Consider the following 16,997-nt stretch of genomic DNA (forward strand, 5'->3'; position numbering starts at 1 on the left):
GAAAAGAGAAGAACAAATTATGGAGAGTGACTTGGAGGTCTCTCAACTTGATGGAAGGTCACAACAACAACAAAAACCCTGATCTGGATCTGGAGTGATCCTCCTTGGTACTTATTACAACTTTTCTTGTAACAGACTCATAAAACAGTTTTTGCCAAAATTATTGTCCCTTTTTGCACCGAGGTTCAAAATTGTTACTCATTTTAGCCAGGCTCCATTTTAAATTACTGTAATCCACCTTGGCCTCCTTGGCAGTTTGCAAATAAAACAGATAAAGAAATTCAGGAGTACAGAAATAATCATATGGAATATTTTTTAGCACAAACAACTTGCCTGTTCTTTTATCATTAATAACCCAGTATGTTAGCTCATCCCTGGCAGAATTTGTATGACTCTTTAGAGCAAAACACCATCTCCCCAGTATCATTTTTGGACATGCGGCTTACAGGAACAAAGTTACCTCAACAACATACTTTATTCTATCATAGCATTAGATAGATCAAAAGATGTGGAAGGTATCCCGTAGGCATCTATGATGCTCACCTCTGATAAGACAAGGGTAAATTGTCTAAAACATTATGATGTTAAGCTTTATAACTGAGTATGTAAGGAGCCCTGGTGGTGCACTGGTTAAATGCCTATACTGTACTGCAGCCACTCACTCACAAACCACGAGCTTGTGAGTTCAGTACCAGCCAGGGGCTCCTGGTTGACTCAGCCTGGCTTGCTTTCATAGGTCACTTAAAATGAGTACCCAGCTTGTTGGGGGCAATTGTAAACCACTTAGTAGATCAATAAGTGGTATGGAACTGTACTTGCAATTGGTACTTGCTATGTAAGCAAAAAATGGTGAAGGAACAGCAAGATGGTGAGTTCATCTGCCTACACTGTCATGCACTCATCCTGGGAGGAGATTTCCAATGAAGTGTCTAAATTAATCAACCAAAAAATTGATATTTCTCTAGTACTCGCTTTTTGGCTATTTTCAAAAAGATTAGTAAGAGACTGTTTTACAGAGGCATACTGGTTCTTCTGGCTGGCAGCCTATTTGGAAATTGCAGCTGTCTTGAAGAGGGATCAAAAGATTTCTGTAAAGTAATGGAAAAGCAATTTATGGAGGCTAGTATTTATGGAGAAACATACACAGCAGATAGCTTTCTATGATGGTCTTCCTTTATTAATTACATACATTATAATAGGCTTACCTGTGTTTTCCCTTCTACTGATGGAAAGATATTCTGGGTGGATGTTGTAATTTCAGCATATTAATTGTTGGTATACAGTCAACCCTTCACATTTGCTGTTTTGACTTTTGCGGATTTGATTATTCAAGGATTTGATTAATAGGTTCTCTCTAGAAATCTCCAGTTCAGCATGAGTCTGTTTTCAACTTCTGCCAAACATCATACTGGAGGACCCAGAGATTCCTAGAGAGTACACTACTCTTGGCATTTGTATGTCCTTCAGCACAGTTCTATGGTCTACCTCTGGTAGATCCTGACTATAGAATTGCCCTGGAGAACGTAGAAATTCCTAGAGAGGTGTTCTCTGAGATGAAAAAAAAGTGTTTTTTAATTTGTGTTTCCCCCCCACTTTTACAGAGATCTTGTGCCCCTAACCCCAGTGAATGGGGAGGGTCCACTGTACATACAACCTTAGGTTATGGGATCAACTTTTAAAGTTTTTGTTCTGGTTTAGTTTTTGCTGTCTGTCTTGTTTTGTGGTATATATTCTGTTACAAAGAAAACTTTCAGTTAAAAAATATCATGGAGGAAAACCTCAATGAGGAATAGTTTTTTGTGGGTTTTTCAGGCTATGTGGCCATGTTCTAGAAGAGTTTCTTCCTCAAGGAGAAAGATTGTGGTATTTGCATACTTGCATTTCCCAAACATGTGCAGAGTATATGGAGCTCAGTGCTAAGAATACTTCCTTGAGTTCCAGGAATAAGGGGATATTATTTTTAAGTGAAAATATGCCTTTCAGATAAAGTTGAGTTGTATGGTAAGTGATCACATATAGAGTGCACTTTACTCAGGTTTTAATGGGGTGTGTTAGTCTGGACAGTGTGTGAGATGCAGTTACTAATTTTTTCCATCTGATGACAAAAGATAATGACCAAGTTTTCATTTAATGTTTTTTAATGTTTAGATTGAGAAGCTTAAGCAGCAAGTGATCGATTTGAAACAGAAAGCTAAAGAAGAAAATGAACAACTGGTGAATTGACATTTATTCTGCTACTTTTGGTAACATGGGGCTATGAAGATCCCATTAAACACATCTTCAGGGTTGGGTTTCATAGAAAATTATATTAAACAACACTCTTTCTAAGTAAACATTTTAAGCCTTCTTAAGGGTCCTCCTTATGGAAACATTAGGTCCTTAACTGGATTTTTTTCTTTTTTTGTTTTGCTAGGAAAATGGAAAAGTCACATTCAAAGCATGCTAATAATAACTTCATGGCAATAAACCAGAGCATCACACTTTACTTGGAAATAAGTGCTATTTGCCTCTGAATTTTGAGTAAATACACCTAAAATCAGATTGTACGAGAGATGGGGTTCTTAACACCACTTGGTTCATGCAGCAAAGGTAGAACTGGTACAGCATTATTTGGCTCTAAAATGCCCTTGTTTTGAAGCTTCACTTAGTGATATTTGCTTTAGCCCTTTAGTGGTAGTTTTTCTCTGGTGGTGGCCTTTTTATGTTATTTACCCTAAAACATACTGCATGTCAAACTGATACTAAGGTGCCTTTTTCTAATCAGTCTTTATCCCAACTATACCTTTGTTTTTGTCTTGCTAAAAAGGTCTAAAATACTATAAATTTACAGGCCTCACAGTATATCAAACAGCTGGAGGAGATGGAAGAGAAATTCCACAAAAAAGCCAAGGAAATTGGTCTAATTCAAATTGAGCTGAAAATGATAAAGGAATTTCGCAAAAAGAAAACGCTTATGGAGAAAGAACTTGAAGATGTAAGTTAATTAACTGGTTTGAGATGCCAGATTTCCATATCTCCAACCCTGCACAACGAAAATGATACCAGAAGGCATGGATGTGGCACACTTACTAACTTTACAGGCATGACCATAGCTCCTCCACCCATCACAGATTCCCTGGCTACAGCTATGGCAGAAGATTCTAGCCAGAGCTCCAATTGAGAAACTGACTTTGTACCCTTCTCACCTTTGTTATGTAGGGCTCAGAAGTATAGGGGTGACTCCCTACCAAAGGTAGACCCACACTCATGTCACCTGCAGGATTGTTAGCACTTTGGTCTGGAAAGCACCACTTGCCCTGTGCTTCCTCCCATTAGATAGTTAACAGGGCAGATGAAACTAGCACCTAAATCCAAGTTCAAGCAGGAGGAACATTCCTGCATCCATCACTGAGGTCTGGAATAATAGAATCATAGAATTATAGAGTTGCAGTCCAGTGCAATCCCCTGCCATGCAGGAAATCTCAATTAAAGCATCCCTGACAGATGGCTATCCAGCCTCTGTTTAAAGACCTCCAGGGAAGGAGACTCCACTACACTCCGAGGGAATTTGTTCCACTGTCGAACAGCCCTTACTGTCAGGAAGTTCCTCCTAATGTTGAGATGAAATCTCTTTTCCTGGAGCTTGCATCCATTGATCCAGGTCCTAGTCTCTGGAGCAGCAGGAAACAAGTTAGCTCCCTCCTCAATATGACATCCCTTCAAATATTTAAACAGGGCTATCATATCACCTCTTAACCTTTTTTCTTCTACAGGCTAAACATCCCCAACTCCCTAAGTCGTTCCTCATAGGGCATCGTTTCCAGACCCTTCACCATTTTAGTCGCCCTCCTTTGGACACGCTCCAATTTCTCAACATCCTTTTTAAATTGTGGTGCCCAAAACTGGACACAATATTCCAGATGGGGCCTGACCAGAGCAGAATAGAATGGCACTATTACTTCCTTGATCTAGACACTATACACCTATTGATTCAGCCTAAAACCGCATTGGCCTTTTTTAGCTTCCACATTGCACTGTTGACACATGTTCAGCTTGTGGTCTACTTGGACTCTTAGATCCCTTTCATATGTAGTCTCGTTCATGTATAAGGCGCCACACAGCTGTGACGTCCTGGTGATGTCCTAGAGTTGTGGGGCATCTAGAAACGGCGCCCCAAGGCAACCGTAGCACGTCGCCAGGACGTGCTACAGGGCCCGTTCGTGCAGGGGCTTTATTACCATCATAGACCAGCACAGGAAAAAGGGGATACAAAATAAAAGAAGGTGAAAGCAAGGTAAAAACACAGGTTGAAAACAGTTTTTAAAATATCCTTTTATAATCCAGTGTGGCAGGGCAAGATTGGTACTAACCTACTGCAGAAGTCATTTCCTGATGGATTTTAATTGCAGCTGCACAGAATCTGGGAACATTAGATGTTATATCAGGGTTGGTGTCCAAAAAGCAACAAAAAAGTGTAAAATTGGCTGTTGTGTCCTTGATGTTTATACAGTAAAGGTGAAATAAGGCTAAGGTAGATGAATAAGGCTGAAGGGAATGTCATGAGCCAAGGATTCCCTTCCTATCATCTGCTATATTAACCTTTAGAAGGTCGCTGTGCATATTCCTTGTTGGCAGTCTGCATGCTAAATTGCCAAAGTGTGACTTCTGGAATTGTAATGGAGTTTTGAAACAGATTTATAATTAACTTCAAATTATTAAAAATAAATTATTAAAATTAAAAAAAAAATAATTAACTTAAAATTAAATATATCTATTTTAAAAACTTCCACCAGGCTAACAAGTTATAATATGCATTTCATCAGGTAACTAGGTACAGCAGGTTTTGAAGAGTACACTTAATTTGAGGATGAGGAAAATCTGTGTTAAAATGGGCCCTAGTAACTTGTGCTGTTTTGAAACAGTACCCACAAAGTATGTGCTAGTAAACAAATGAGAGTAGATAAATGATATAATAGATTGGAATTTGACAGAATGCAAAGCTAATAAATGAGAGGAGAAAATGTGGGTGTGGAAAGTGATGAGGCAAGGTGGGATTTGTGAGGAACTTTCTAGGGAATTTAATTTGAATTACCCTCTAGATTGCTAAAATAATAAATATTTCTGAAAATTTTAGCTGAAAGATACTCTGGATACCACAAAAAAAGAACACCAGGAAGAAATATGCATGTTGGAGAGAAAATTTCTTGAAGAAAAGGTAAAGTGTTTAAATGCTGCTTTAATATACACGGTACTTCTAGTTCACAAGGAGAAAATTAGGCCTTGGAGTTTCTGCACAGTGGTAACAGTGGAGGACTTCTAAGTGAAATAAATATCAGTACTTCTAGGAAGACAATTCTGAACCACCAATAAGAGTCTTTCCTATTCTACCTAAACCATCTTTGAATATTTACAGTGATACCTTTTGTCTTCTTTTGGAAGATAGGGTAGTGGCAAACAATTTCTCCACATGTGTTTGAAAGCTAAGTAGTGTTTTGTGCCTAGCTTTATTGCAGAATATTTTGTCTTCCTCCAGCAACGACTGGAAAGAGAAGCAGAGAAGAAGATTATAATGCTTGCAGAACGGGCCCACCATGAAGCCATTGTGTAAGGCCTGATTATTTTATTCCTTAATCATGATGGTGTTAAAATATAATAAACTTTAGGAAATCCACATGTGTACTTCATGCCTAGTAAATATAATGCTGAAACAAAAGTAGTTTTAACACATCCAATAATGCTGTCCCCATTTTAGAACTACAAAATATAAATCCAGATGTATGAACCATTAATATAGGAAGTTTGTGGTATCAACTGTTAAACTATCTTTGCCCTTATTCAGGCAGTTGGACAATGCTGGAAAAGCAGTTTTTACTGAGAATGTTCGTCTTCATGAGGCCCTTGGATACCACATGAAGGAAACAGAAGAATTACAGAAAATCAAGCAAAAATTAGAGGAGGACAATGCTTTTCTTTTGCAGGAGAAGGTTTGTGTTATTACTACTTTCCTTTGTAATTTTTCCATAGATTTTGAGATCTTATTTATACAAGTCTGTTAGGATTTGTCCTCTCTATGCAGAGACGTTAAAATCATTCACATGTAAAGGTGTTTGGGAAAACTGAGGCTCATAGTCTATTCTGTAAGTCAAAATCTTTCGTCTGGGAAGAGCATCACTTAATTATTTACTGAAGACCTTGTTCTACATTTTCTTGTTCATTGTTTTGAGAGTCTGACATGCATTCACTATGGCCTGAAAAACATAGGCCAAAAGCACTGGCTTCAGGCCAATCTGGGGGCATGGTGTACAGATTATGCATGTCCCTGGATCAGGGCGAAGGTGCCCCACAGCCACCTAAGGTAGCCTGGGGCTGCTTACAAAAGGAGCACAAAAAAAGTGCTCCTTGCTGGCGGCTCATTCAGGACTGCAGCAGCAGCTGCCCTCAGGACTGCAGTGTCTGACCGTTGTGGTCCCATGCTGAACAGGGAGCAACAAGCTGGAGCGGCCAGCGGCCGCTGCAACCTACTAGTCTACTTGACCCTGTCTGTCTTATTAGAGAGAGATTAGATCTACAATAGCACAAAAATTAGACTATGGAGTTTATCACATGGGGAAAATCGGGAATTTAAACAAGAATTTTCCTGGGACTGTTGCGCAGTCGCGGTGAAGATTTTCACGCAATGTCACAATTAGAGAGGACTTATCCTGGGCAGAGCCAGGAATGCTCCAGCCACAAATCATTCATGGGAAAATCCCATGAATGATTTGTTGCTGGAGCATTCCTGGTTCTTCCTGAGATAAGTCCTCTCTAATCGCGATGTGTATGAAAATCTTTGTAGTGATTGTGCGACTGCCCACAAAAATGCCTGCTTAAACCCATGATTTTCCCCTGTGTGATAAACTCCTGAGACCCATAAATATTGTAGGAAATATAGGTTGAAAAGATTATTACTATATTATCATTGTTGTTGTAAGATTTTATTTGTATCCTGTCTTTTTTCCAGCCCTAACTTGAATTGGCTTGAGTACTTACTGTTTCAGTTGCCTCCTATTATTTATTTATTCATTCAATTTATATGCTACCTTTCTCTAAAATTGGACCCAAGAGTTAAAAGATTCTTAAAGCAGCACCAACAACAATAAAACAGTACAATTTTAAAACACAAATAAAACACATTAATATAATAAATAAAAAATGTAGAATTCTTAAAAATACTAAGTTAAAATGTAAAACCATTGAAAATATATCAAAGCAAACACTCCAGTAAGAAGCATTCCTGGGCACAATTATTATATTAAAAGCCTGCTTGGAAAGGAGAGCAGGGATGGGGGCAGCTCCGTTTTATGCAGGAAAGAGTTGCAAAGGATCGAAACAACCATCGAGAAGACTCTCTCTTGTGCTCTCATCAAATAAGCCTGTGATGGTGGCGGGACTGAGAGAAAGTCTTTCTCTGAATATCTTAGGGTTCTTGTGCATTCATATGGGGAGATTGTTTTCAATCTATGGTGATTGTACCATGAGGTTTTCTTGGGAAGATTTTTCAGTGGAAGTTTGGCATTACTTTCCTCTGGGTCTGAGAGAGTATGACTTCCCCAAGGTGACCAACTGGGTTTCTATGGCGCGTTACAGAGTGCCCAAGAAGGGCGCTCTGCTGCCGCCTCCATTTCCGCTGCCAGAAAGCCTCAGCCTCCAAACGGGGAGGCTTCCCGACGTGACGTCGCACTAGTGACGTCGCAAGGCAAGGGTGACGTGCGGACACTAAGCGTCCAGCATGTAAAAATGGTGGTGTAATAGGGCGCCACCATTTTTACGCCCTCGTCACGTGCTAGGGGTGAGGCCGGTATCGACGCTAGGTCCTCGGCCAACCCCTAGCACGTGACAAGGGCGGTGCAAAGGCCCGTCTAGAACGGGCCTATGATTCAAGAGCTCTGGTGGTGCAGTGGTTAAATGCCTGTACTGCAGCCAGTCACTCACAAACCATAAAGTTGCGAGTTCAAAACCAGCAAAAGGGCTCAAGCTTGACTCAGGCTTGCATCTTTCTGAGTTCACTAAAACGAGTACCCAGATTGTTGGGGGTAATTAGCTTACACTTTGTAAACCGCTGGGAGTGCTTAAGTGCACTGATAAGCAGTATAGAAATGTACTTGCTGTTACTATTACTATTGCTATGATTGAGTAGGGTTTGATCTCCAGGGTCCAACACTCAATCCAATACACTGTGCTGTTTCATATGGGGAGATACAGTCTTTCAAATAGTCTGAACCTAAGCTTTATGGGTCATGACTATAGTGCTTTGTGGATCATCATGACTAGCACTTTGAATTGTGCCCAGAAATGAACCAGTAGCCAGTGAAGCTGTTTTAACAAGGGAGATATATACTCCCTATAAGTGGCCCTGATCAGCATTCTGGCTGCATCATTCTCAATAGTTTCCAAAGGCAGCTCCACACAGAGTGCATTACAGTAGTCCAAATGGGGTGTAATCAATATTGGTGGAATAGTTTTTACTATGCAAATGCACTCCTGGCCACAGCCAAAACCTGAGCATCCAAGCTCAGAGTTGAGCAGTCTGAGAACCACTCCCAAGCTGTGGGCCTGAGATTTCAGGGGGAGCGTAACCCCATCCAGCACAGGTAGAGTCCCTGTTCCCTGATCTGCCTTACAACTGACAAGGAGCACCTCTGTGTTGCCTGGATTAAGTTTCACTTTGTTTGCTTACATCCAGTCCATTACTGACAACAGACAATGGAAACAGCATGGGAAGGAGATAGCAGTTGTGTATTATCAGCTTTCTGGTGATACCGAACCCCAAAACTCTGGATGACCCCTCCCAGTGGCTTCATGTAGATGTTAAAACAGCATGGGGAACACCACAGACCCAGAAGCCAGGGTATCAAACAGGAGTCCCCCAGCACCACCATCACATGAATTTGTCCCTCTAAGAAAGACTGGAATCAATGCATAAGAGTGCCCTTAAGTCCCCTCTCAGAAAGGTGGCTCAGAAAGATACTGTGGTCAAGCTGCCAAGTGGTCCAGCAGAACCAACAGAGACACACTGCCTCTGACCAGTTCTCTGTGTAGGTAATATACCATGGTGACCAAAGCTGTCTCTGTAACCAGGCCTAGTGTCCACAAATACTGCATCGTTTTATTTTGTATAAGGAACCTGGTTATTGTACAGGAGATCTCCAGGAAGCTTTCCAGCCATCCACTTCTGCCTTTGAGGTGCAGGCAAAGGTATTCCTGGTTGTTCATTTGCAAGGTAGAAGCAGGCAGCTAGCAAATATTGCAAAACCAGGTGCCTTATATAAAATAAAAGTGTTGTTTTGCAGGCTGCAGAGAGATGTGGCTAGAGAAAGCAACTTGGATTTTGGGCCGCCCATCAATGTGTCCTATCAGGTCCTATCTCCTACCCATCTGGTGCTGCTTACTCCTCTCAGCCTGCCTCCCACTACCTTCCCTTGCTACTGTCACCACCTATTTTTAATGCTTTTTTTTAAAAGCAGGTTTTTGAAATCTCATGTTTCTTTCCAGCTGTGTATCTCTGCAGTATTCTGTCTCTTGTGTCACTCTGTAGCCCACAAATACTACACCATTTTATTTTATATAAGGAACCTGATTACCATATAAGCGATCTCTGGAGAGACCTCCAGCCACCCACATCTGTTTTTAAGGTGCCAGTGGCGGTGGAGGCAGCAGCAGCAGCAGCAGTCCATTCATGTCTATATAGCCTGTCAAATGTACACACTATGCTACTTGTATTGTAGTTCCAAAAGTTTCAGAATTTGGAGCATTTTGGAGGTTTGGATAAGGGAGCTTCTATCTGTAGAGCAAAAGAAATCTATTCTTCTTGGAGTCTTATTTATAAACTTTTAAATAATTGTCACTGATTGACAGCTTTGTTGTTGGATAAACAGAATGTCTATCAAGTAACTTCTTTGTTTTGTTTTTAAGGAAATCAATGATATCTTAGTTCGAGAAAAAATCACGCAAATTACTAAACAGAAGACACAAATCCTGGAACTGGAAAACAGGGTGAAAAAACTGGAAACTGCTGTTAATCACATGGCCAGAGAATTTAAAACAGAAGTTCAGATTACACAGCAAAAAGCTTTGGTACAGAACCAAGCAGGTCAGGTAGAAATTGACAAGCTTCAACAGCTGCTGGAAAAGAAAGAGAGAGAGATGAGCAGAGTGAAGAAATTGGCTAGGAACATCTTGGATGAAAGGACTGAGGTGGAGAAATTCTTCTTAGATGCTCTGGAACAAGTGAAACAGGAGATCATAACCAGCAGGAAGTGTTATAAGCAAGTGGCTCAAGCTGCATATCAGAGAAGAATGAGGGCAGCATTTGCAGGGAAAGAGGAATATCCCAAAATCAGGACCTTTAATGAGAATGAGCACAGCACAAATAGTGTGCAAATGGACCTTCTGGAAGCAGAGAAATGGTATATGTGATTGAATTACAGGTGTTTTATTTTTTTGGTTACCTTGACTCAGACACAGAACCTGAAAATTACTGTGAAATTATGTATATTAGTTTGGAATGCCTTGGGGTAGGGAAAGGAATGATTCATTGCTGTATTGGCAGCACAAGAGTAGTGAGAATTGTCTACTGCTGAAAAGGCAGAATTTATAGGAAACATTAGCCCTATCAATGCATTATTTTTCCAGTTTCAAACAGCACACAGAGAATGTCTATACCTTACACCTCCATCATTGCCTTCCTAAAGTGGAAAGCAACTTTTGAAGAGGATACATTCATATTCATGTGGAGAATCTCCACATAAGTAAGAACCCTGGATTTTCTCAGTCCTTGTCTGTTTGGAGTCTCTCTGCTTGACCAGAAGCATTTCCTCTTTAGATTAGTTGCTTTACTCATGAGGAAAGTAATGACCAAGGCAGCCAGTTCTCCCCTCTTCACATGCTAATTCAAACTGGGTAAATAATGCCTGAACAGGGTTGTTATTGAATCTGAAGGAGGTTCACCTGTTCTTTCAATCTGCAGTGTTTAAGTATGTGTAAGTTTGTGAACTCCAGTGCAGAGCAATTGCTCTCAACCAGTTTCCAGCAGCTTTCAGCATGGCTAATGGATTGTGTGTGTTCAAGCCCAGAACTTACAAAAGGTCAGAGGTTGAAAGCCATTGGTATGGAGAAAGGGAACTTCCTTTTGGGCAGTAGCATTAAAAAGTAAAATGTAGTATTTTTTGTTCTAAAGTTGAACTATAATTCTCTAGTTTTACAATAATTAAAAATGCAGAGTGTATTTTAAACAGTGACAGTATTTACTGGAACTGAAAGAAACAGCATTTTACATGGATAGTTGTCCATTCTCAGAAGACAAGCTTGGTCCCAGCAAAAGACAGACAACTTTTGTTCAGTATTACCCATTGTGAGCACCAGCAAATTAGAGGCTTGCACTTTTCCCATTTTCATGACTGCTAGCCAACCAACAATGGTTAAAATACCTTGCAGGGTTGAGTTATGGCAGATGAATGTGCTTAAATAGTGCAGGTTCCATATTCAGAGCAATCAGGATACGCCTGGGCTGTAAGAGAAAAAAAGAAATGTTGCTTTTTAAAATATTGTCATATGTTTCCACTACAGTTTCACCATATTTTATGTAAGTATTTAACACATTCGTATCTATACTGCTGTAGTAGCACTTTTCATCCAGCAAAATTAATGAATGCTGCATTACATCCACTTCTAACACAGGTTGCTGATGTGATTGCACTGTTATGTTTTGCTGAATTGACAGCATAACTGTAAAAACATACTTTCTTTTCTTCACATATCTGAGTAAATGGCTGTTGGGATAGTAATTAATTTGTTGTTTTAAAACACAATGTAAATCCTAGTATAAAGAAATTAGGAATTCCATAAAAGGTAACTGTAAATATAAACATAGGAGGAGGAAAATATTTACTGATGGTGTTGTCCAGTAATATAACTCCATCTGGCTAAAAAAAGAAGAAGCAAGCATTGATGCACCCTAAAGTTAATGATTTATTGATTGTGTTCTCATTTAAGAGAGAGATACTGATTTGTTGAGACTTACTATTGCAGTCTTTTAGAAGTATCTGCTCTGGGAGGCTGAGTGACAACTTATACCAGCTTTCAGCAATATAGTTATTTTACATTTCAAATTATTGCTCTACAAAATCATGTATTGACAGAATTGGAGATTAGGACTGTACCTTGAGGATAAAGCTCTTAAGGCTTTTTACTTTTCCCAGTTTGATGTGGTTTAGTCTTTTGTCCCAGGTTTGTTTGTATGCATGCATGCAACACTACAGCTATTAAGAAAGTTGTAAAAAACAAAAACTGGTGTTACACGAAGCCAATCCTGGCCTAAAATTTTCTATCTCGTGTGACAATCATCCAGGTTTTGTTGCAATGCCAAAGAGGCTACTGGGGCATGATTATAACTTATGTACCAAGAGTTGCATCTGAGCATCTTCACTTATTTGACAAGACATTCTGGGCCACATATTCTGGATCTGGCATTCCTTCATTGGCAAGCCAGTGTGGTATAATGGTCTGAGTGTTAAACTTGAATACCTACCTGCTCAACCATGGAAACCCACTGAGTGCCCTTGGGCTAGTCACACTCTCTTAGCCTCAGAGAAGAAGGGAAAGGCAACCCCTCTGAAAAAAATTTTCCGAGAGAACCCAGTGATAGGTTCACCGTAGGGTTGTTGTAAGTTAGAAATGACTTTAAGAAAAATACCACAACAAATTCCTTCATTGGTTTCCCCTCTAAAAATACTGCCTTGTGCTTATTTGACCACTGAGAGTGGCTCTGTGTGTCTTCACTGTTTACCAAGTAACTGGGTCCTAGTTTAAGCCCTGCATTATCTTGCATGGAAAGGCATAGAGGAAGTATATTGGATACAGAATTATAGAAAGGAGAACAGTGATTCAAGGTGTTGTATTCCAACACAGTGATTCCTGTTTACATTTCAGGGACATAAATATCCATGAAACAGAGGAATTGTGGCATTCTTTACTAAAATCAATGACTGAACAAGAGTATTCTACATAATGCATAGAGACAGCTATGGCCGTGGTCAGCACCTTATTTTCAATACAGGCTCATTTTCAGGCCCCATTCTCACTGGCACTTTTGCGCTGGAGGGAAGTGGGAAGCTTCGATTTCCCTCTCCCTGGATCCCTCCGGAAGCAAGTGCTGACTACCAATCAGGGTATTTTAACCCTAAATGCCCTCTTGGAGAAATCAAGTTTAAAATGAAGGCGCATGGCTGTCAATCAAATTTAGTTCCGCGATCGTCATAGGTGACGTTTCCAGTACTCATTGGCCCATCGGAAGTGTGCTTCCCCCCTCCTTTTTTTTTTTTTAAAGAACCAGCCGACAGTATAGTATGCGCATATTTTGTCAAATTTAAAAACCTCCGGTGTGTGTGTGTGTGTTGTGGGTATTTGGATCAGTGCAGGTTATGATCTTCCCTTGGCCCCGTTTTCAATCCCAAAATACAAGCTAATGCCATCTCTACATCCTGCATCCTCCCTCCTTGCCACCCCAGAATGCCTCATACACATGTAATAATAATGATGCTAATAATAATAATAAATTCCTCACCTCAGAATGCCAGAAAAGGATGCGATGCCATGCATTCTTTGCTTTCCCTAGGCTACCCCTGAATTCCTTAGAGACAGTAGCAAAAGCATTCTGTGTATCAATTTGCCAAATTGGAAAGAGAAACGTTGTAACATTCGTATGGTAGCATTCATTCGCAAAGGAAAAAAGCAGTGCTCTTTGCAGCATTTCCCCTTTGCTGGAAGCGAGGAAATGAAAGGGAAATTGAACAAGCAGCTAGCCACGTTCTATCTAATATGTATCTACCTGAAGCAAAAACCATGCGCGTAGACTGCCAAAAAAAAATTTTTTTTTAAAAAAGGGAAAGCTCCCTGGTGTGAGAGGGAGGCTTGCTCTGTCCCTCTGACCTGCCCTGAATTTACCCTTCGTCCTGCTTACCTTCTATCTGTATATCTATTGCAAAAAACATGCACATTTTTTGTCAAAATAATTTTTAAAAAATTTTAAAAAGGGAAAGCTGCCCGGTGTGAGCTCCGTCCTGTGGCCTCCCTCTGACCTGCCCTGAATGGACCCTTCCTCCTGCCTCTTCCTTTGCTTCCTCCTGCTCTGTTATAGAATGCCCTCCATGGCCCCCTTCTTCTCCCTGGCTCCTTCATCCTCCTCCTCCTCCATCTCTTTCTCCAGATTCCCCCTCTGCCCTCCCTCTGACTGCCCTCTGCAGCCCCCTTCAGTCACCCCAATTCCCCCTTTTTATCTGCTGTCACTCTTTGCCTCCTGCCACCCATTCCCCTTTTTGCATCCTTCCTCCTCCTCCTCCTTCACCCCAATGAAGGGAGTGCATGCCCTGGTCACTGTCCTCCCTCTGACCTAAATCCCTCCCCTGAACTGGCCCCAATCATGATCGAGGGCAAGTTCATATTCGCGGAACCCAAGTTTTTTCAAAAGAGATGGCTTTTGCCCTGATTGCAAATGACCCACGCTAAGAGGCATTTGCCACGAAACGCTTGTGCATGCCTCGCAATGGATTGTGAGAGATTCGGGGCCAATATGAACTTCACATGCAAGAACTGATTTCTGATCCATGTTAAAACGTAGTCTGAATGGCCCCTTAACATAGGCTAAAGGGCCAGTAATGTGGATTCTAGTCACAAAATTGTTCCCTTACAAAGGTTATGGACTTTTATCCTTCTCCAAGGGATATAATGACATTGACTGGTCCTCAGTCTTTGAAATACATAATAAAGAGGGTTTTGCGAAAGTCTCTCTTGATGCTCCTAATGCTTGGTTTGTGACTTATCTGAAGAAAAAGTGGTTAATATTCTTGAATAGTGTACATATGTATCCTCACAATTAAGGGCTGAGCTGCAGGCCAGATGAAAAATGCTTGTGGCTGGCTTTTTGTCTCTGACCTTGGAATTGTCTGCCTAAAAATTATGTATAAATATGGATGCTTCAAGAAGTAAATATTACTGCATAGTAAGAAGAGACTGTAACTGTGGACCAGGTATCCTGTATCAATTAAGATTTATGAAGTATCTTAAACTGTTAGCAAAGAGGCTATGGCTAGAATCCTGTTAATTAATGCTGTTGAATGTGAAGTCGAAGGCTTTCATGGCCGGCATACATAGTTTTTTGTGGGTTTTTCGGGCTATGTGGCCATGTTCATGAAGAGTTTCTTCCTGATGTTTCGCCAGCATCTTTCTCTGAAGATGCCAGCCACAGATGCTGGCGAAACATCAGGAAGAAACTCTTCTCGAACATGGCCACATAGCCCGAAAAACCCATAAAAAATATAATGCTGTTGAACTTTGAAAAGAGAACCAATTCATAGATCAATTTAAATTGTTAGATGGCACTTTTCTAGTTAGACTAAAAATAATACTTAGGTTCACATTTAGAATGGGCCCTTTGTATCTGCTGGTATTTGGTTCCAAGATCCCTCTTCCATGGATACAAAAATCTTTGGATGCCCAAATCCTATGAAAAACAGTGGCACAGTAAAATGTTGTCCTGTATGTAAAATAGCAAAATCAAGGTTTGCTTTTTTGGGAATATATATATATATATTCAAGCTGTGGATGTTTGAATCCATGGATAAAGGATCTGTGGATACAGAGGGCCATCAGTATAACAGGAGAAATCTTGCTTATAGTCTGAGGTGTTTATTTTATCTTATGTACAGTCCTCTATACTGACAGCCCTCATGGAATAGTCTTAAATCCCAGATTGGGAAGAAGACAGGCTATAAATTAAGGAATTAAATGAGGAAATGGGATCAAATCTTTTCTGTCTTCTCTACATACATATTTTTAAAGTATCTTAAATACTCTCATACCTGAACCTGTGCCCTTCACACTAATGGGATAACCAAACCTGAACACAATTCCAGATGAATAATCATATTCTCTTTATACAGTATAATGCGTTGTAGTCCTTTTTTTATTAAATAATAAGTCTCTTGTTACCACAGGTGCTTATAAGGTAATGAAACTTGAAAAGCCAGTGTTCTCTAAATTTACTGAAGGTTATTTCTATATCTTCAGATTATTATTATTATTATTATTATTAACCTTTATTTATAAAGTGCTGTAAATTTACACAAATAATTGCAGATTTATGTTGGTAAACTATGTTTTCCCCCATGTAGGACAAATATTCAGAAGGGGAAGGTGGACATTTCTGAATTGACCTGGGAGCAGAAGGAGAATGTACTGCGATTACTCTTTGCAAAAATGAATGGCCTGAGGCTACGGTAAAGTCTTGTTTGTTAAAGTGATTAAGTGTCCTAGAACTTTTTGGATCCATCCACTGGTAACTTCCCATTTTCCAGGGTAGCATTTTGTGTGCTAATTCTGATAGATGAGAAATGTGACAGAATGAATCTCCTGAGAAGAAGCCTATTTCTTTTTAAGTGCATATTTTCTGAATAAAACATTGGATTGATCAAGGATTCCTTCTGAGACAAAGTAGGCATCCAATGTTACGATGGAGTTAACGCTTGTACAACTGGAGTTAACACTTGTAAATGGTTTAAATGGTCACAGGGAATGGGGAAGTAGTCTTTTGAGTTTTAGAGGTACCAGTTGTAGAACCAGTCTGTCATGATCTGCCCACTCCCTTCAGTTCAGTAAACCAATTGTCTGTTTGTTAACAGCAAAAAGGAGTTAATAGCTTGATTATTGTAGACACACAGTAACATACACTGTTCCCTCCATATTTGCGGCTTTGATTATTCAAGGATTTGATTAATATGCTCTCTCTAGGAATCTCTAGGTCCTCCAGTGCAACTCTATGGTCAACTTTAACTAAAAGTTGCACTGAAAGACCTAGAGATTCATCGAGAAAATACTCTACTAGGCATTTGTAGTTCATCCAGTGCAGTTCTATGGTCAGTGTCTTTCGGACGTTGACCAGAGAGTTGCACTGGAGGACCTAGAGATTCCTAGAGCGGTATCCTCTC

The 16,997-nt window shown here is 40.1% G+C and overlaps 1 protein-coding gene and 1 long non-coding RNA gene across 5 annotated transcripts in view; one reads left to right on the plus strand and one right to left on the minus strand.

Moving 5' to 3' along the window:
- Positions 1 to 16,997, plus strand: part of BBOF1 (basal body orientation factor 1) — a 30,627-nt gene that overhangs the window by 3,888 nt on the left and 9,742 nt on the right. For all 3 annotated transcript variants that reach the window (XM_042445594.1, XM_042445591.1, XM_042445593.1), the window contains exons 3-9: positions 2,149 to 2,214; positions 2,831 to 2,974; positions 5,114 to 5,194; positions 5,513 to 5,583; positions 5,819 to 5,963; positions 9,931 to 10,424; positions 16,185 to 16,289. In XM_042445594.1, coding sequence (XP_042301528.1) covers positions 2,149 to 2,214; positions 2,831 to 2,974; positions 5,114 to 5,194; positions 5,513 to 5,583; positions 5,819 to 5,963; positions 9,931 to 10,424; positions 16,185 to 16,289 — 1,106 coding nt within the window. The remainder of the gene's footprint in view (positions 1 to 2,148; positions 2,215 to 2,830; positions 2,975 to 5,113; positions 5,195 to 5,512; positions 5,584 to 5,818; positions 5,964 to 9,930; positions 10,425 to 16,184; positions 16,290 to 16,997) is intronic.
- LOC121919230 lies at positions 11,241 to 13,625 on the minus strand. Of its 2 annotated transcripts, none has more exons than XR_006101420.1 (2): positions 13,580 to 13,625; positions 11,241 to 11,524 (listed from the first exon to the last, which is right to left on the minus strand). It is a non-coding gene; the product is annotated as an uncharacterized LOC121919230 (long non-coding RNA). The 2 variants fall into 2 exon arrangements; XR_006101419.1 differs by lacking the exon at positions 13,580 to 13,625 and adding an exon at positions 12,177 to 12,717.

This window comes from Sceloporus undulatus, chromosome 1 (assembly GCF_019175285.1).
Source record: "Sceloporus undulatus isolate JIND9_A2432 ecotype Alabama chromosome 1, SceUnd_v1.1, whole genome shotgun sequence".
In the NCBI taxonomy this organism is placed as follows: domain Eukaryota; kingdom Metazoa; phylum Chordata; class Lepidosauria; order Squamata; family Phrynosomatidae; genus Sceloporus; species Sceloporus undulatus.